We start from the raw sequence: 20,501 nt of genomic DNA, 5'->3' as shown, positions 1-20,501 counted from the left end.
GTATAATACACTGTTGTGTAGACACCGTCCAATGGGAATACCTATAGAGACTTATAATGCAGGCCATGTGCAGGTCATAAGGCTCAAATGGCCAAAGGCTATTCAGAGTTTTTCTTAATCAAACACGCGGAAAAGAAACAACCCGCTGCTCTTTCCCTAGGAATAAAGGCTGTCGGGTGTTTGCGCTCCAAACACAAGTTCACGTCAGGCACAATCGAGATCAAGGCACCAGGTGGTTCACTTGAATGCGTTTTCAGTTATCTGGGAACGTCATCAAAGATCAGTCTCAGTCTATGAATAATATTACACTCGGTGTGATTCACTCTTCTGTGCAAGGATCAGAGCAGGCTTTGGCTGCTCCCGCATCCTGAGTCAAATGAGATGTAGAGATGTTACGGCTTCACCTCAGGCCTGGGGATGCTAACGTTCGTTCTGCTGTTTTCTGTTGCAGTGGTCTGGGCTACATCTTGGGCTCCAGTGCGAAAGACGCGGCAGGAGATTGGCACTGGGCCCTGAGGGTAAGAGATCTCACTGACTGTCCACGACGCCCACGCTCAGCTTATTTAGCTGGTCCTTCCGGAGAGCCATGCCCAAAGGGGGTATGCACTGACTGCTCTTCTGAGGGACACATGCTAAAACAGGAGGGCTGCTGATCTGACACTGCAGAAAGCTGGCAGCCAAGCCTGGGATGGTGAAGCTGAGTCTGCAGTGTTATATTGGCTTCAGGCTCTCCCCGTCCATTCCTTCTTTAGCAGAAGATAAAACCACAGTGATTTCCGTTTAGTCATGCACTTCCTGTGGACACCATGATTATATTATGTTAAAAAAAGAGAAAATGTTTGGCCATATGAAGTATTTAAAATTAGCATTGACTGACATGGCCTGTACATCCAATGAAACACCTAGTCTGGGTTACAGTGCCAGGTCATCATGGAAATACCCATGGCACGACCTAAAATGACTAATCTTGCAAATTTTAACTGATATCAAGAAGAGGTGAAAGTGCCAATAAAGACAATTATTATATGCACCCCTGCTGCCTGTTAAACAATGCACACATTAATTCACATTCCCTTAATGTGGCCAAAGGAGATGAGATATCAGCTTCAATGAAATAGTGTGTTCTTAGTCCTACCGTAGAGCAGCAAATTATCTGTCAGAAGTCCCTTTGTAAAGCTGCACAGGGTAAAGTTTGCCAAGCACAAAGACAGCCTTGTTCAAAATACTTGGCCCTCCACATGTTAGATGTAGATGCCCAGAAGTACCATACAGAATACGAAAGCTCCTAGCAACAGTGGCGTGATTAACTTGAAAAATAATCTTCCTCTGATGTTCTGGTCAAGGTCAAACCGGATGATAAAAATAATATCATGATTGCACCTTATAAGACCTTGAAAAAATAAAATACTGAAAATATATTTCAATAAAATACATAACAAATAACTTTTGCTTAAAAAGTACACTGCTATAAAATATATTCATTGTTTCAAAAAGGTTAACATATTTACAATATAGTGCTGTACATTCCACTTCTGTGGGGGCGGGAATGTGTCCTTCAAAAAATTTTACAAGTGTTGCAAAAAAGATGAAAGGCACTGGATGTTCGATCGTCATGCCTCCATTACCTGTTGTGGTATTAGTTGAGCAATCAGCGGAAACGGGATGTACATTTTTCACCGAATTTCAAAACAAGCGTGAGGCATATTGTTTTGGAGTGTGCATAGTTACCCATTAATAAAACAATTACGATCGGAGGAGATTTAATCATACTGCCCACTTTTTTTTTTTTTTAAGAAAATAAACACATGAAAAGGTTTTGCCTGTGATATCCTGCTTTTAGGAAAAAACACTTTGTTCGGCTTTCCGTTTGTTTTCTGTGCCCGGATTTCGGCGGCTTTCCTTCTCGCAAACTTAGTGAGGGGTGGATGTTAGGGGGGGTTGGGGGGGGGGGGGGGGTGGGGGTCACGGAGGAGGACTAGGAGCTGGGAGCTAGACAGCTCGCCTGTTCCATATCTCGCCTTCACAGGCCAGAGAGGAAAGGCCCTGGCAGACCTGCTGCGTGACCTCCCCACCTTTTAATTGCGGCAAGGAATGCATTTATCTGCCAATGGGAACGGCTCGCAGTGACTTACGAGGCCTTGCTTCGCATCTCGCTGAAGGATCTGGTGTGCAGGGCGGAGACGGGGAGCGCGGCCGCGTCTGTGAAGGCTCATTTGTAATCGTTTCGGCTCTGACCTCTTGCCGCCTGCAGCGCGTGTTCCGTCAAGGACATGTTGACCGCGGCTCCACAGCTCCGTCGTAGGCGTACGGCGGCCCGGCAGACGGACGGGCAGTAAAACAGGAAGCGGGGCATCGTGATTAAAGCAAATAGCCCCGCCCCGCCCAGCCCCGCCCGTCGGCCGGCAGGCTCGGGGGGTCACCGTGCCACGAAAGCGCCGATGCGGTGGAGGATTGCTTCTGGCAGACGAGATTGGTTTCACTCTGCCGAGCGGAGAGCGTCTCCCGGCGCTCGCCTGCGCGTAATCCGCCCTGCCGACACGCGCCCCTCTCCGTGCCGCTCGCACCGCCGCCCGAATCGTAAAGGGTAATAAAGGAGCTAATGCGGCATTGCGAGAGCGAGCGAGCGAGAGAGAGAGCGAGCGAGAGGCGGCTTTCGCGTGGAGCTCTGCAGTCACTCTATCGATTTCTGGGTAATTTCATCCACACAGCTGAACCTCTTCCTGCACAGACGTGAGGCGGTGACCAAGAAGGCTGCTTAGACATGTCAGCATGCGTGGTTGGCAAACATTTCAAATGAGTCTCCGATTTAGCAAACGGGAGCTTCTATCTGGTCTGGCTTTTCCCTGTAGTCACACAATACAGATTCCCCTCAGTTGCAGCAGGCTAGACATATACAAGGATTCACACATTGTGACAAACGTGTACAGGCTCGATAAGTCCTGCTGATGATGTCACTGCTGATGTAACCTGTGGGTGTGGTCTTAGCGCAGTTCCTGAAACAGTCTTTTTTGCCTTTTTGAAGGTGTCCCCAGTTTTGGGGATGACGGCCGGGACCTTGATCCTGTTCTTCGTACCCGACCCCAAACGGGGGAGCGTGGACCAGCAGGGAGGGCAGCTGAGGACTCGCACGCCTTGGATCTGTGACATGAAAGCACTGGCCAAAAAGTAAGGGGCTCGAACTCAGTCTCAAACTCACGCACAGTTTCCTGAGAATGCCATTCCTCTCTGCGCAGAATGTATGCATGTATGTTGCAATTGTTCCATTTCCCTTTAGCTAATTGTGTAGTTCCCGTCATTCTCTTGTGGATTTTCCCATCGTGACATGCCCCACCATTGTATGCATTGTGTGGAACTGGGCCATCTCTTCTGACGAGAGGAGGAATGAAAGCGCGCTGGTTTTTCTCTCTCCGGGCAGCCGTAGTTACGTGTTCTCCTCGCTGGCCTCGTCCGCGGTCTCCTTCGCCACCGGTGCTTTCGGCATGTGGATCCCAATCTACCTGTACAGGGCACAGGTAGTGCAGAAGACCGTGGTGCCCTGTACCAATGAGCCCTGCAGCAGCAGGGACAGGTGAGCAGTTCACACGCACCTTTCACACACACACACCTTTATCATGCTTAGTAGAGCAGCAATCTGGAGATGGTGGAGACTCAGGACAGGATGTGCTGCTTTTCATATCCATGAGCAGAACGTTAAACGTTAAGTTCTTATTTTAAATGTGTACTACTGGTTACTAGGCAGCCTTATAAGGCCTTTTAAAAGTCTTTGGTCCTCCTCCAGTTTGATTTTCGGGGCTATCACCTGCGTGACGGGGCTCCTGGGAGTGCTGATTGGCGCGGCGACCACGCGCCTGTGCCGGCAGAAGACCGAGAGGGCGGACCCCCTGGTGTGCGCCGTCAGCATGCTGGGCTCGGCCATCTTCATCTGCCTCATCTTCGTCGTGGCTAAGAAGAGCATCGTGGGGGCATATGTGAGTGTTAGGCGAACGTCTGAAAGGTTTCAGTACCGTTGCGTGAACCTTAAAAAAACCTTCTCTACGTATACATTACATTGCATTACATGTATTTCTGTAATTCACTGGGAATGTTGGTCCCTTGCTGAGCTGTGACCTACTGTGACACATGCAGTAATGTGTGTGTGGTTTTTTTTTTTTGTCTTCAATAATGATTGATATTCCCTGATCGTGTTTACGTGGGAGTTCATAAAGAATTCTCAGAGATTAGGCTTGTTTGGAATCTGTCAGAAAGGTGGACTAAGCCAAGAGGCTTATTGTTTTCTTGTTTAATTTCCTCGAAAACCAGGAAGGGCGTATTTCATTTCTAAGGGTTTGCCACTTGAAACAATGTGTGGCTTTTGGACTCACTCTTACAGTTATTACAAGGAAATACTATACCCCTTAGATTATGAACAATGGAGTCGCACCAGTGCATATGGACTATGTGCTGAGTGACTGAGAAAGAAGTAGCCAGATCATCCATGCCTCTGATTTCCCTACAGGTTATCAAACCCAACCTGTTCCTCTCTAGCGTATGTTTCTTTTGAATGGGGGCATCGTGTAGGCCATTTTATGGTGTCTGATGTAAGTATTTGGCATTTTGGAGGTTTATGTTGAGCTATACGTAGCTGCATCACTGGCCCCCACTTTTGGGTTGGGCTGGGGGGGCTGGCTGTGTTCTGCCTGGCTGCTCCTAATGGCCCCCTGCGGGAACAGAGGCCAGGCCACCCCCTGCCATGCCCTGTGTCAGTTTCCAGGTGGTCACAATTCAGCCAGTTCAAGTCCAAATAGACCAAATAGATTTTTTTCTGGGGAAATCCTACCATTTACCATTGTTTCCCATTTTCTGGTCAAAACCTGAGTTGAGGCTGACTAATGCATGTGGGTTGATCCTAAATTGACCCCAATATTGACCACATTACCAGATGAATCCATAATTACTGAAGATAATGGATAGTCATAGAAAACGGCATCGTCGTTCCCGTAGACATTGCCCCATTACATTCGGTGCTCGATTTTCCATCAATTCCCCGCTTCCTCTGGCATTCAGTGAAACCTACAGACGGTTTAACGAGCGTGACTCGGTATCAGAATGCGCCGGCGCGTTTGAGCGAGTTCGGAACAGCTGCCGCGCCGTGACCCCGGCGCGCACAGGGCTGGCAGCTGATCTGTGCTCGCCGTTTTCCCGAGGGCTGCCAGTCGCGGCGTCCCAAAAGGCCGGCCCAGACGCCGCCGAGACGGTACCCGCCGCTGTCCGTCTGGCACGAGGGGTCGTTCCCATGGCAGCCGGCGGGAACCGGCAGACGCCGCGAAAAGTCCAAAGTCACCGAAAATTCACGGGATTCCAGCGCAACCGTATCTCCACAGATCCATTACACGAATGCCAGTGTCACCTGCTCCCGTCAACAGCTGGTCCCGACTTGTCAGGCCAGTCCAGACCATGCAATTGTAAAAGACAGGTCTTTGGCTGGGGTTTTTTCCTGATCTAACGCTCAGTAACTGCTCACCAATCGCCACTTCCTGACCAGTAATATGAACAGACTAATCCTTTAAATGTTATTCTTCCTCATGGATCAATGACAGCGCATGACACACAGCAGTATACAGTCACACAAATAATTTAGAAGTTCTCACTGCAAATGTGGTATTTCAGACTTTTAAAAAACCACGGGTACAAAGAAAGGATTTGATCTAGGAACAATGCTGTCACAAAAAGCTTCTGAGTTAACTTCCAGGCCTTCATAAGTCATCATAAGCTTGAATCTATTGGACAGTAGGAATATTTTTCAATGGTCAGTGCTGAATTTTACATCCGCATACGATATAGCCACAGCTGTTTCATCTTTCCATCGTGAATAATAATGAAGCTTGGCGCACGCTGCTGCCAATGTAGGTTCAGGCATCTACAGGACAAACCATCTCATTGTGATATGTGCTGCAAATTTTGTGTACTGTTGCATGTTGGAAAAGATACTTATAATCATGACTCAGCCACAGGAGAATGCAACCAAAATACCAAATAGTAAGACCTTTGTGTGGGTACTAATGTCCTGTGTCTTCTTGTCTCTTTACAGTTCTGCATTTTCATAGGAGAGACGCTGCTCTTTTTAAACTGGGCCATTACTGCAGACATTTTAATGGTAAGGACTGCAACATATACTTATCCACTAAGAGGCTGGAAAGTTATGCAGCATTACAAAGCTGGTCAAATTTCTGGAAGGTTCTCAAAAACCGAGCAAATGTAAAAGTCTTGCGCAAAATGATGTCGGGGAGTGCAACTACTCCCTGGACAGAGCTAAATTCAAATACCACCCATGGAAAAATAGGATTCCCTTTTCAAAATAAAAGCTTTTTTTTTCATGACTTCCCAGTATAGCTTCAATCAAGCCTAAGGAAAGTCAAACATAATTGTAGCATGAAAGAACAGACTCACCCTTATTCTACCATTAAGGATAAACCCACCGCCAGTGTCCCAAGAGGGAGATGGCAAAGGAAACTCCAGCACTCGCTGCCGGATTAGAAACAGTTCAATATGTTATTTAATAGGACCTGACAGTACTACAGGTTTGAGATGATGAGGAGGACTCGGCATGCATAATTGAAGACTCCTGTAGGGGTTTTTTTGGATGGATTAATGGGCCCCCACCTTTTTTAAATTTTTTTATTTATTTTTTTACCTTTATTTACCCAGGGTAGGTTCGCTGAGCATGGATGCTCTTTTGCAACAACGCCCTGCTGCACACTCATACACATTCACACCTGGGAGCTGCCCAGTACAACCACAATCTTGTATTGTTGGCCACTGAGCAGCTCCACTGGAGGGAGAGAACATTTTTCTTGCCAATTAAATCAGGGGATGATTAGGTGGCAAGTTTTTGCGAGAGCCAGATCTGGGATTTTAGCCAGGACACCGGGGAACCCCCTACTCTTTGCGATAAGTGTCATGGGATCTTTAATGACCACAGTGAGTCAGGACCTCGGTTTAACATCTCATCCGAAAGACGACGTAACTGCACTGGGGCATTGGGGTTTATTTGACCAGAGGGAAGATTGCCCCCTGCTGGCCCACCAACCCCACCTCCCCTAATGAATCCTCCCTCCCCCCCCGTTTCTGTCTGTGCAGCACGTCGTCGTCCCAACAAGAAGAGCCACGGCCGTCGCCTTCCAGAGCTTCACCTCGCACTTGTTGGGGGATGCTGGGAGCCCTTACCTGATTGGTCTGGTAAGACAGCACTGCTACCTCCTATTACTATGCCCTTCAATATAGTGGAAACCATTTTTGGTCAAGTTGTTCATACCCTACTTACGTTGAAGAGAGTAAATAGTTTCCCTGACTTTCATTTTAAATAAGGTGTTGGGGTTACAATATTTAAACCAAGCAGAAGGACGTTAGGCTGGTCTGTATGAGGGAGGACGAGGAAGATCAGAGTCGTTGCTTGCCACTGTGAGGAACACAAAGAACATTCTGGGAAGAGATTCTGGGGCCAGGGTTGAGGTGGGTTCACAGCATTTAAGTGGCGTGCATTCAAACAGGACATCTCTATGTCTAGTTACTCACTCACATAGCAGGATGCCAGAGCGACAATCATGGAAAACCACACGGGTGAAAAACTGAGCTGTGATTTTGCCGTTCCTCGCTCCATCCTGCCAGCTGCCTTCCAGTAACCAGCGTCTCGGGAGGCTGCATCGTTTGAATTAGGCAGTGTTAAAGAATGGCAGTAACTGGCACAAACAGGGTTGAGCATTCCTTGAATGCTCCCCCTGGCCTCCTAAATGTCCTGTCACGAACACCAGACAATGGCTGGTGTGCAGACTCACGATGTTGCGCAGTTCCACGGAAAACTAACCGCGCGCCACTCGACATTCCTGCCGTTCCTCACTAAAAACGCAGCGAGTTTCCAAGTTAACCAGTAACTCCTGAAGTACCTTACCTCCCGCAGAGTCCTCCCTTTAGAACGAACCTCAGAATCGCGTTTCGTCATCCTTCCATGCGATGACTGAATGGTAAATAGACCCAGGGGGGTAAAGGTAGGCTGGCTCGCTGACTGAATACGCCGCTGACTGAACAGGTTCTTATCAGCCTGTTGCGCAATAAAATGATTGACACTGCGGTGAGGTTGTGCTTTTAATGTCTAACATGTGGTCTGGAATATGCTGAGCTGAATTTCAGCCACCTCACTCCTCTCAGGTGAATGCGCCTGGTACTTAATATGAGGTGAAACTGCATTACAACATGGCACCCAGATTCTGTAGAGCAGTGTACCTGAAATAAAAATAGTTTATTTCAGACAAGAAGCCCCACGGATAGCTTTGGTGTATAGGGTCACAACAGCTGCTTTGACTGATGCCTCAGGTTTCCAGTTCATCACGTGTAAAGGCGTAATATCTCTTCGCACCATGAAATGTCAAGAACTCCTGGCACATGAATTGATCTCACTGGCATTTTAAGTGTGGAAAAGAACACATACTGTGACAGGAAAAAAAGGACCGAAAATGTCATGTCAAGCCCTTTTTTTAAACGGCGGCTGCCGTTTAAGTGCACATACCGGAGGGTTCTCGATCGGCTAGGCTGGGCTGTTCAGTTGCATGTCAAAGAGAAATGAACATAAATGAAGTTAGCCTATATGCCACTGGTAACCAACCCTGTTCCTGGAGATGTCCCATCCTGTATGGTTTCACTCCAACCCTAACTCAGCACACCTCATTCAACAGCTACAGATATTCTTGAGCTGCTAATTAGTAGAATCAGGTGCGTGTAGGGTTGAAATGAAAACCAACAGGATGGTAGATCTCCAGGAACAGGGTTGGTTACTCATACTATACGCCCTATTGTAGTGTCTTTGGAGAAAATGGAAAACGTTGCCACGTCACTCTTTCTACCTCCGTTTCGCCGCCTACACGTGGGGCCTGAACTGCACCCAGCCGAGCTGGCTTCCGCAGGAAGTGACGCGGCACCCGCGGAATCGGGCGCTGCTCGGCCCCCCTGAGGAAGGAGCGCGACCACGGCGCTCGCTCTGACGCACAGGATGAGCCCACGTCTCGGCCTGTCATAGCGGTGCGGCCGGGCTGAAGTGCGTCAGAGCTGGGCCCACTGTAGGCGCGGGAGATTTCGCGGGGTGGTGAGATTTTGGGCCGGTGATGCGCTCCTCTCCCCTGCAGCCCAGGACTGAATGGAGCTCCCAGCATAAAAGGAGAGAAAGGAGAACTGAGCCTTATTGCTTAGCAACTCAGAGAGCTTCTGGTCACCCACTCTGATGATTGGCATTTACACAGGCCCATATATCCAGCTGTCATAGCTCTCTGATTTGCTCTAATATGCTGCGTATTACCTTATTTATTCTAATAGCAAGTCTCTTTACCTGGCACAGTTTAGTTGAATACTGTTCTGTAGTATTACACATTACATGACAAATACGCAATTCAGTATCGCCTTAAGCACTTCTGGTTTGGTATCTTAGCAAAGGGTATAACGGTAGGGAATCCAGAATTTAAACCTGCAGTCTCCGTTTACGTGAAGTCCAGTTCTCTTCTCTACTACATCATATGTGCATGTCAGTGGAGTAACTTCGACAAGCGGATCGCTCTTTTGTGGCCACGGTTGCTGGGAGGATTGCTCTAACATGGCTGAACTTCACTTGAAGTGAAAGCCACAGTGAGAAATTAAGGACAGTTTTAGTCTGTATTCATTTTTCATCTGTCTTGCCTGATAGACTCTCCAGGTTTAAAACATCAAAAGAAACAGGCCTTCATTTGAAAACTCATTTTTGTGAACAAAGAATTAATGGTGCTTCTCATGTGGCAAAATGTTTTGTGTTAAATTTGATACAGTGCATTTTACTCGTATAGAGTACTTCTTGTATTTCTTAAGTTGCATTTAAAAATAAAATTATACTGTGTATCCCTAATACCTTATTATACATGTGAAATATGGGTCTATAGAAGTATCAGAGAAAAAATCTAAAGGCTTAATTTACAACCCACTCTTGCAGCCAAAAGTTTTTTTTTAAACTAGTGTAATAATCTGCTTTTTTTCTCAATCTCCAGTATTTATGGGATAATGTTTCCTCATCTGGCTTTTAAATGTCTGTTCAATGAAGCCCAAGCAGAAAGCAAACAGAAACACTTTGGCACCAGCTCTCTTCAGCCTCCCCTGGGGAATATAACAAAATCAGGCTATTGATAATCATTACAGATAATCTACAGACTAATCTAATATGTCTTAAACCGCTGGGTGTTTTTTTTTTTTACCAAAGAACAAATCACTGGGTGTCTGATTTTGTCAATCAGTACCTCAGCTGGATTCATCGTCTAAAATATTTTTTACTTTACCATTTTGAACTAGAAGTGAAATTGAAGTATTTTTCATAATAAATATATGAAAATTAACCCTGGGGGAGTGTTAGTTGAATGCGTCAATCACACACTGAGTCAGTGTTCCCTTGTGAGACTGATTCATGATTAATGCGTGGTACTGTATGTCTGACCAAACACTTTCCCTGGATTTGTTTGGGTCACACAGAACCCCTCTGGATTCCTTTTACATTTGGAGCAGTTAGTCTAAAGCAGGGGTCCTCAGTCTTATCCAGAAAGGGCTGGTGTGGGTGCAGGCTTTTATTCCAACCAAGCAGTTACACACCTGATTCTACTAATCAACCACTAGAGTCTTTGCAAAGGATCTTGATTAGTAGAATCAGGTGTGTAACTGCTTGGTTGGAACAAAAGCCTGCACCCACACCGGCCCTTTCTGGATAAGATTGAGGACCTCTTCTCTAAAGGTTTCATCTGTTTGAGGTGTGCATGCAGGCTTGGATCAGTTTCTGATCAGTTGTGTAAATATCAGCATCATTTCTGGTAAATATCAGCACGGAGGTACTGTTCCCTGTGTGGATATGGGTCAGAGATACATTTTTCTCAGGACTACAGATATGTGCATAGGCTTTTGTTTGATAGGGTCGGGACTGTATGGAAACGTAGTTCATTTGGGTGCGTGCGTCTGTGTGCTGTCAGATCTCGGACGCCCTGCAGAAGACCTACGCCAAGTCGGTCCTGTGGCAGTTCCTGAGCCTGGGCTACGCCCTCATGGTGTGCCCCTTCGTGATCGTCCTGGGGGGGATGTTCTTCCTGGCCACCGCCCTCTTCTTCCTGGACGACCGAGAGAAAGCAGAGAAACAGTAAGCCCCCCCCCCTCTTCTCTGCAGCAACAATCCCAGTCTGGACCCACCAGTCTCGGGCATTGTGCGGTTTATGGATATGATCTAGCATAGCACTTTTACTGCCAAATATCACACAGAATGTGGATAACCGACACGGTATGATTACACACAGTGCATATCATACTAATCTTAATTCTATAACATTTACTAAGTGGAAATAACCTCACCTAGGGTAATAACAGTGGCCCAGATTTTAAATGTTCTATTTTCATGGAAGATTTACAACAAACTGCGGACCTCCCAGTAACTGGTCTATGAATAGGATATAATAAAGATGTATTAGATGCAGTATGTTGGTTACCAAATGAAAGTGAATTAAATGAAAATGCTTTGCATATGTACAGGTTGGTGTTAAAAAGAGGGCATAGCATAAGTTACATTTAAAGGCCTTCGGGTTTGCAGCAGTCTTGGAAATCTGTAAATATTCCTGATAGGAGAGGTGAACCGGCAGGAAAGGGAAGCCTTTCAACAAAGACCTTTTAAAATGGACGCCGTTGCGACGCTGAAAGGATGCTGTGGTCATTTACGTTAATGCCCCTGGGGGTCAAGGGTTCAACAAAGGCATTACTGTGAATGAAAGCACAGCATTAGGTTTTGCAGTAGATATGAGCGGGAGAAGGGAGCAGGCACATCTCTGAGCATGTCATGGTCCTGGCACTGGAGCCAACGCAAGCTATTCTGAAGGGATGGGCTGTCATTACATTGTCTTTTTTAAGTACCACCCAACATTTGCAGAAAAAACAAGCATATTTTTCACTTTAACTGAGCTGGCATCAGACAACCGCATCCCATTCCCTTAAAAGGCGAAGATAAACACTCTGGGACCCTGAAAGCATTTTCTCTTTCGCGTCCTTTTATCAGGATCACTTCCTCCATGCCGCTCACAAAGACTTCCTTCCTGCTGGATGGGGGGGACATATTTAGGCAGGGTGGCAATGTGATGCCTAATGCCCATGGCTCCCTGTTGCCCTTGTCAGTACATAGCCTATCCCATAATAATCTCCTGTTTCCACCAAACAATGGGGACGTTGTGGGCTTATTGAAAGTGATCTGAAGCAAATCATCCACTGGTATTTTTTACAATTACATACAGATAATCACACTATTTTTCATATTTTTCACACTCGACTTTTCATATTTCAGTGTCATCGTTCCCAGAGTGGAGCACAGGCTAAAGAGACGGCAGTCACATTTTTTGTGCAGATCTTAAGCAGCAGTAAGCAAACTGGCCAAGTTTTTTGTGCCAGATCCACCTCAGGGATTATTGTGGAACAGCAGTACTTTCACTGCTTTGTTTACACTGCTCTATGGTCCTCTAGCCACTATCTAACCACAGCACATCCCGAAGTCTATCATCACTGTACAAAGCCTTGTGCAAATGCGATGAGCCCCTACAGCAGTTGCTAGGAAGTCGTTCATTTCCAAGAGAGTTAGTTCATCGCGCATCCATTCCCCGCAGATATTTACACAAGTAGAAGCTACAGTATGAGTTAGCATGCAAATTTACAGGCTGTGAACGATTTACATTTAAAATGAATGTATATTTATTTTAGCCAACAAGCTTGTGTACATGAAAAACATCATGTGGACCGAAATGTGCAGGAGCACTTCGGAGTGAACTTTATGTCTGAGCTCGTGAGAGGGCCAAAGCGAGCTGTAAGGTTGTATGATTTGAATGATGTAACCGAGACAACAGTGCTATAAATAGTCATTTATTTATTTATTTTTTAAAAAGAAGCTTTTAAGAGTCACGCAGCTCCCTCAAAAATATCTACCAAAGTGTTCAATTTGTCAGCTGTCCTTTGATTTCATGCCCTATAAATAATCCAAGCAGCACGAGAGCAGCTCTTTGGAACGCTGTTCTATTCATGGTCTGAAGTGCGTCTTATTACTACGAGGCTGTCTGTTTTGGGAAGAGAGGTTCCGTTAATAGCTGCCCGCGTTCTCACGCACAGAGACCTCGCCAGGCGGCTGCGCAGCCGGGGGCCCATCTGCGCAGACCCCGCAGCCCCTCAGGCGTGTAGCAGGCAGCCTGGACTGCGTGAGCCTCACAGGCACCCAGCCAAGCTAGGCATGCAAAGGAAAAAAATCTGATTTAAATGAAGAGAGAAGGACATAATAATAAAAATTATTATTATATACCCGCTACTTAGCTGAGGCCCATTGACTCCAGTTAATTATCCATAATTATTATTATTATGGATAATTAACTGGAGTCAATGAATGTTTGTTGTTTATGATGTGACATGACCCATGATTTTTTCCCCTTTAAAAGATATGTATGTGTTCTCCTGTCCAGCCCATCTGACAGCTGTTCTCCTCTCTCATTCAGGTTGAGTCAGCTGGCCAAGTCACCATCCTCTGTCAAGGTATGATCAGGTAACTGTTTCTTGCACCTGTAAATGCAGTCATTGCACAGCCCCCACAGAAAAATGACAAATTCCATAACACGGAGCCTCTTTCATCCACTTCTGACAGGCTCCAATGATCACGATTTGAACTGAGTTTCGTATTTCAAAGAGAGTTGCTGCGAATTATCCCAGCCATCTTGGGGTGTCCTCCTTTGGTGGGAGACGCCTCAGTCGCTGTCTGTAAGGCTGTCATTGCTGTGCGTCTGGCTCAGTGTCACAGTCTGCCCTCTCTCCCCCTCCCCCTTTTCCTTATCTGAGACAGCCACTTGCAGTGTGGAGCCTCCCAGCCTAATTACTGTGGCCCACAGCAGAACACAGACACAGACACATATGCGCACACACACACACACGTACACACACACACACACACACACGTACACATGCGCACACACACACACACACACACACATGCACACACACTTTCGCGTGCACACACACACTCGCACACGCACACACACACGCTTACGCGTGCACACACACGTGCGCACAAACACACACACACACACACACACAGGCACACACATACACATATACACACTCACACACATGCACACACACATACATGCACAAACACTCTCAGCACACGCCCACACACACATACACACACACAGGTCAACGAGCTGGGGCAGGACAATGGGGCTCGACAGAAACAATAACAAGATTAAGCCCAGACAATTTGATTGGGAGGTCAAAGATTTGGTGGTATTATTTCTCCTCAAAGGTTATCGCGCAGAGGCACAAGTCGCAGATTGATTAACCCTTTGGCCCTTTGATTCCGGTGCGAACAGCCAAGCTTTTCAACAGGGATTTGTAAGGAACACAAATAGAGGGTTGAAACTTAATTACAGTGAGTGGAACAAGCATGGATCATCTTCATTAGCAGGGTGATAATTTCAGTTGGCAAAACAACACATCATGCACAGGGAAGCATGAAAGAATAGTTGGCAATTTTCAGCCCACAATTTACATTCTTTTTTGCTTTGTTTTTTTCCGTCTAATCAGGGCACTTTGTTGCTCATTTGTGTTAAAAGATTTATTTAGTTGCTAAAAGAAACACAAATATTGAGGTCTGGACTACACAGCCCTGTTCAGAATGAAAGGATGCCATGAATGAAAAACTCAGCGACCGTCAATCATGCCCTTGAAAGCAAAGCCAATCAGCAAAGTATATCATTCAAGTGCAGCGGTGCCTTGCACGTGTCACTCACAAATTAGGTACACACGGATCAATGCAGTTCAGGGGGGTCAGCCATCTTAACAGAGACACACGGGATAGCCCAGACAGCCCCTGCCCTCCTCCCCTCCTGTTAATCAGTGGTCATGCAGCAAGGCTTTGATCTGACAGCATCTGAGAGGGGAGTAATTGAAACATCGCGGATGCCGTTTGATTACATTAGGCAGCGGGAACAGTATTTAACTGAGGCGGGAGCACTGTTCGCGGGTGAAAAGCAGGTAGTTAGCGGAGGGAGGCGGGAAGGGGAGGGATCTGGGTAAACCACGCGGCTTTAATCGCTGAACCCTTAACGCATCACAAGCCATAAATATTTGATGGCGCAATAAAGATGGAGCTCAGATAGCAGAGCATCCAATTAACTTGCGCTGTGGGGCACCACAGGCCAGCCAGAGCACCTTTCGCTAGGCTGCTGTATAAAGAGAGATTAATATTGTCAATCGATTGAATCTAACAGTGTGGGTGGCAAAACGCCCATATAATCTCTGCGCATATCCTAACTGTCGTGGAGTACGCGGAACGACAGGAAGCCAAAAGCCTTGATTCAGCAAAGCTGGGGACAGAAATGAACCAAAAGGCTCCTGTCCCTTTTACCTGCCCTCTGTCTGTGGCCTTGGGGAGACCAAGAGGGCGAAGTTTTGGCTTCACGACACAAATGGGACCTTTCACCGATGTGTTGTTTTTGGCATTTGCCGAGTGGCCGGCCCCATTTCCAAATTTGTCCATAAAGCTGTGCAAGCTAGGCACCCTCAATCACAACACAACAATTTTTGACAACTGGTAGGACTCTGTGATTACGTTTGTTTGTCCCTCGCTTCATCCAGTGTCCTTTGTCCGCATGGATGAAAATTAATGTCAACTTTAACTGCATCTGGAATGCAGGATTTTGAGCTAGCTGTTCAAGTAGTATCAGTGCAGAAATACCTTCATGATATCTAACTGTTTTTTTTTTTTGGTCATATTGTTATCAATTCGAAGTGAACTCACAGACTAATTAACAGTTTCTGTCTCATTATCATGTCAAATTAAATTCAGACGCCTGGAGTATCACTGATATTTAGGTCTCTTTATTGCTTTTTGAACTACTAGCTTTGATCCAAGGTATATTTTCTTGCTTCAAGGTATCGGGTATGAAACTGTGTACTACAGGTTACCATTTAATGCTGAGGAAGAGCAGAATTTTAACTCAGTGCTTTACGAACTGAAAAAGCTATTTTCTCCACATATACTCTTGTTTTGTTCGTGAAATCTGGCAGTGCAGTGCTAATGCTGACTATGCTTGCTTATAATGTGTCAGTGTATTGCTCATGTGAGTAAAAGGAGCAGGGAAAAAACAGGCCCAGGGCTATAATCCGACAGTCGTTTACAGCAGCTCTATGGAATGTCCGGCCTGATCATCCCACATAATAAAAGAGAAATAATGGCAGAGAAACATCTTCTCTAATTACTCTTCAGAGGGTACAGCAGCCAATTGATAAGCAGTTTAACTTGGCTCAAACCGGTCTTTGTTCATAATTATACTACTGTGTACAAATTATTCAGGGTTTATAGGTATCAGAGATTATTACAGACGTGATATAATTGGAAGCATTGGGGGGTCTGTTAAGTGACCATAACATGCACAAATGTAGGGCGGGGGGCATTACTGACACCAGTATTTTGAAGGGCCCAGTTTGAGATGGGTCCCAGTAGGCATGTTGTACCAGTGGGGCCCGCCAGCAAGACAAACAGATGGCCAGCAGCTCTCCATCCGTAATTACGGGAATATCCTGTGGGGAAGCCAGACCCTAACCGCTTTCCATTTCCTCTCTCTCAGGTCTAAACGTGAGGAGAGCCGTGGGAGGAGTGGAAGAGCGAGCAGAACGGGGGAGGAGAGGAGCCCAGTTCTTCACCTGCATCATCGCCGCCATTACTATAACTACTTTCGTCGTTGATATTTACACTTTGAAGACTGTGTGTAAAACTGGAATGAAGGAGCACCGCCTATCCAAAGAAACCCGCAGTACACCATGAAGTCACACGCGAAGAAGGACTGAGACGCGAAACCAGCTGCGCGGCTGTGCGAGGTTGTCGGTGCTACAGGCCGCTAGGCGTGTCAGGTGACACAAACTCACCCCGCCCACCCCCTCCTTCCCGCCCCCGTGCAGTGCCAGTGCCATACTACTGAAGAGAAGGATAAGGGTGTCCTACCGTCTGTCAATCTGCACCAAGTGCATTATCACAACATTCCTTCCCCAAATCTGCACTGACCGCAGCAGCCGACAGGAAGTCGCTGAAAATATCAGAGCAGTGACCTCCCTCAGTTGCCCTTGACGACGACAGCGCCTGGAGAACCAGCCTTAAGACTTTGAGCCTGACGAAACTGCAGGGCAGACCTGCTCTGTTGGTGTTTTTTTCTACGTCACAATGTCTAGCACTTACAGTAGATAATATATAAAGTGCCAGCGTCACCACATAGTAAATTGTCCGATACGTAACATTCACTGTCACAATGGAATAGATTTTTGTATTTGTTGTTATGACTATGTATAGAAGTGGAACTGGAACGGGAGGTTATAACCTATGATTGTTTCATAGAGGGCATGTATAAGATTATTAATATTGCACATGAAAAGACATAGAGAAAAGGAGAAATGTAAGACTTGCGCATTGCTCTAAAACTCTCCAGCTGGCATTTTGATTTATTGATCTGTTGACTTTTAGCCTGTCCCACAAAAATATTTGGCAAATAATATTAACAAAATGATAACAAAATCTTTGATTAATTTAGGTGTGTATGCCAAAAAACATGCCCTGCTTCTCTTGTGTGAAGACACACTGGGAATTTTAATGGATTGGTGCAACCTACCTTCCAAACTCTTATCTTAGAACAGTATGTGCAATTTAAGGATTGATTACAGACTTCCTGGTTTTGAATTCCTGAACTGCTGAAAAATGACAGTTACACAGAACATCGGATAAGATTTGGAATCCAAGCTCAATAGAACAGGAGGCTTTGTTCACAGGTTCACCCCCTCCTCCCACCCCCCACCCCCTCTTTGTAGATATCCAATTCCTGAGAAGTGCTTTTTCCCTGGCAGGAGGTTTTTCCATTCAGCTGCAAATTAATTAGTCACAGAAATCTACCCCTGAGGAAAGAAAAACTGCCAACCAAACCTCAAATTAAACTAGATACACTGTAGTTTGTATAGTTAGTTTTTTTTCAATCTAGCACTGCATTGAATCCCAAAGAAAGCTAGCAATGCAGGTCAGATCACGTCTTCTGAGACGACATGGTTTGACAAAATCTCTTTGATACGTAATGGATTGAAAATGCACCACCTACTGTATAGCTTACCGTGATCAACAAGAGTGGATCTGTGCCATTAAGGCTTTTCTTCACAGGAGACGTCCCTGGGGGGGGGGGGGGGGTCTAATAAGGGAATAGGGGGGTTATTGCTTGGTTTTATTGCCCCATGGAAATGTCTGCCTTTAAACTTAAAGCTGTGTTCTTTCCCCCCAGGAATCCCTATATCAGCATTGCTTCTTTCTTACACAGAAAAAAGACAGTTGGGTATTTTGTTAAAAGCGTTGTGCTGAACAAGGCTTGCATTTAGAGGAAAATTGGGAAGAGAAAACAAGCTCATGACCTGATTTTTGTCGGCATGTGGAATTTGTCCTGGACCCCATCTTGTTTTTCTCTTTTTCTCTTGATTCTTTTTGTCAGCTATCAGCACATATTGACGTTCTTCTGTCCAAACAATGTGTTTACACCGAAAATCAATATTATTAAGCTCCTTTCTTTTTGTGGTTCTCTAATGGAACTTCCTTTTTTACAGATAAGTTTTTATATATAATTACTATAGAGATATATGGATATATCATGCAGCAATTTTAATATATTATAAACAAAAGCTTGGACACAATGTATTTATATGTTTGTTACCACAATGAAGAATCCCTGTAAAGGAAAGTTAATGGACTTTATGTATATTTTCACCTTTTTGTTTGAGTTATGTGTTCCTACAAGTTTATTGTATCACAGTGAAACAACACCATTCTGTTTACATCGCAGCAAATCACAATGCACTTACTGTGGTCACATGTCAAACAACAGTGCCCACAGACAGAAAGACTGTGTATGTTAATGCAGAGCTCCCATTGAATTGATAACGAGCTTTGTATTGGCCAGTTCTCATCTGCTGGGTGGCTCAACCTGTTAAGGCACTGTTCTAGTGTATGGATGGGCCCCAGGGTTAGATATTAATTCTGTATTATGCCAGTACCACCTGTAACCAGCTGCCCCACATGGCTACGCGCAATTGGTCGTGGGGGTTGCCTGGGGAAGGTTGGGTTTCAGTCAGCTGGGATGACAGCATCTCATTGTGCACTAGCGAACCCCACTGGTTTGATCAGGCACATGCCGGTTCGCCTGTTGAGCTGCCCGTGAAGTATCTCCCTCTCCCTGAAGTGTGGGCGAGCCCATCTTGTGAACTGCAGCGTGATAAGAATTGGCATTACGTGCTTCTGAGGATGTCCTATTCTTGTCTGTGCTCTGCAGAATCCATGGTGGAGCTGATATGCATACAATTCAGCATTCCAATTGAGGAGAAAAAGGCAAAAATTTAAATAAATAAAATTTAAGGACTAAATCCTCAAATGTTCTGAGTTTTGGTAATCTGGCAATCAGTTTTGGCAATTGCTTGGTAATTGAACCCTTGTATCTGAGACTGAAATGCTTTGTAGGGCCCTTCTGCAAGTTGAACTAATCAATCAAGTGAAACACATACATTAATACCACCTGATTTGATCATGGTTTCATGCTTCTACAGTTAGGCCAACATTTTGAGTTGTATTCAGTGATGAATCCACTGTTAAGAAACTGTCATGTCTACAGTGCTCACTAAAGCAACACCCATGATGAAACAGGAGGCTGGCATTTCATGGCCACAGTAATTTGTAATTGTTTTGAGTCATTTAACTGATCTTTTTTTTTTTTTAAGCGGTGCTCTTGAAGTAAAGATGATCTGAACTGGATAAGCTACAGTGGGTTCACAATGCCAAAACTAGGTCTTCACTATTTTAAATGAGGTTTTTTTTTCTCCTTTGTTTTGTTTTGAAGAATTACTATTGAATAGCACCTGTTCGTCACGGGGGAGATGTGATGTAAGATTGTGCTCTTTCTTGTCATACAAGAATCGTGTAAAATGATAATCCTATTTCTGGGTTTAAACAGAAAACAGAAGCTGTTTTATTTTTTAGAGCGAGTGTGATTAAAAATGCTGTCTAGGAAGTGACTGTGACACTCCTTCGGGAGTGAGAAGAAATGTACAACCATATGTCAATGATCAAATAAACTTATTTAATCAAAGCAGAATGGTGGCCACTGGATTTCATTTGTACCATATAGTCAAAAATCCTGTTCATTATAAACAATATGTTTTGTTAAGGATACAAAAGTACTAATCCACATCAAACGTATAGAATCTGCCATTATCTACTGCTATTAATTCTGCTAGAGGAATGGTCATTGTACATTTATTTGAGTAGCACGTTATTGGAATATAAATTTGACATATGTACCAAAATGGACTTTTGATCAAATGTTCTTGTGCACAATTTTAATTAGAATTCTTAAAAGGAAAAATTCACTTGGAGATGTGAACAGTTTTTT

The 20,501-nt window shown here is 45.2% G+C and overlaps 1 protein-coding gene across 4 annotated transcripts in view; it reads left to right on the top strand.

Annotated features, from left to right (window-relative positions):
* The window catches only part of spns2 (spinster homolog 2 (Drosophila)), a 70,957-nt gene extending 50,753 nt beyond the window's left edge, over positions 1-20,204 (top strand). For 2 of the 4 annotated variants that reach the window (XM_035433334.1, XM_035433337.1), the window contains exons 5-13: positions 452-518; positions 3,023-3,165; positions 3,416-3,568; positions 3,761-3,968; positions 6,068-6,133; positions 7,117-7,215; positions 11,001-11,164; positions 13,539-13,585; positions 16,665-20,204. In XM_035433334.1, the coding sequence (XP_035289225.1) occupies positions 452-518; positions 3,023-3,165; positions 3,416-3,568; positions 3,761-3,968; positions 6,068-6,133; positions 7,117-7,215; positions 11,001-11,164; positions 13,539-13,581 (943 nt within the window). In that variant the 3' untranslated portion in view covers positions 13,582-13,585; positions 16,665-20,204. The remainder of the gene's footprint in view (positions 1-451; positions 519-3,022; positions 3,166-3,415; positions 3,569-3,760; positions 3,969-6,067; positions 6,134-7,116; positions 7,216-11,000; positions 11,165-13,538; positions 13,586-16,664) is intronic. The other 2 variants (XM_035433336.1, XM_035433335.1) reach the window with 2 other exon arrangements.
* Positions 20,205-20,501: the final 297 nt, after the last annotated feature.

Source organism: Anguilla anguilla, chromosome 9 (assembly GCF_013347855.1).
Source record: "Anguilla anguilla isolate fAngAng1 chromosome 9, fAngAng1.pri, whole genome shotgun sequence".
In the NCBI taxonomy this organism is placed as follows: Eukaryota; Metazoa; Chordata; class Actinopteri; order Anguilliformes; family Anguillidae; genus Anguilla; species Anguilla anguilla.
The sequence above is the reverse complement of the archived record's forward strand: the minus strand, read 5'-3'. Positions and strand labels throughout refer to the sequence as shown.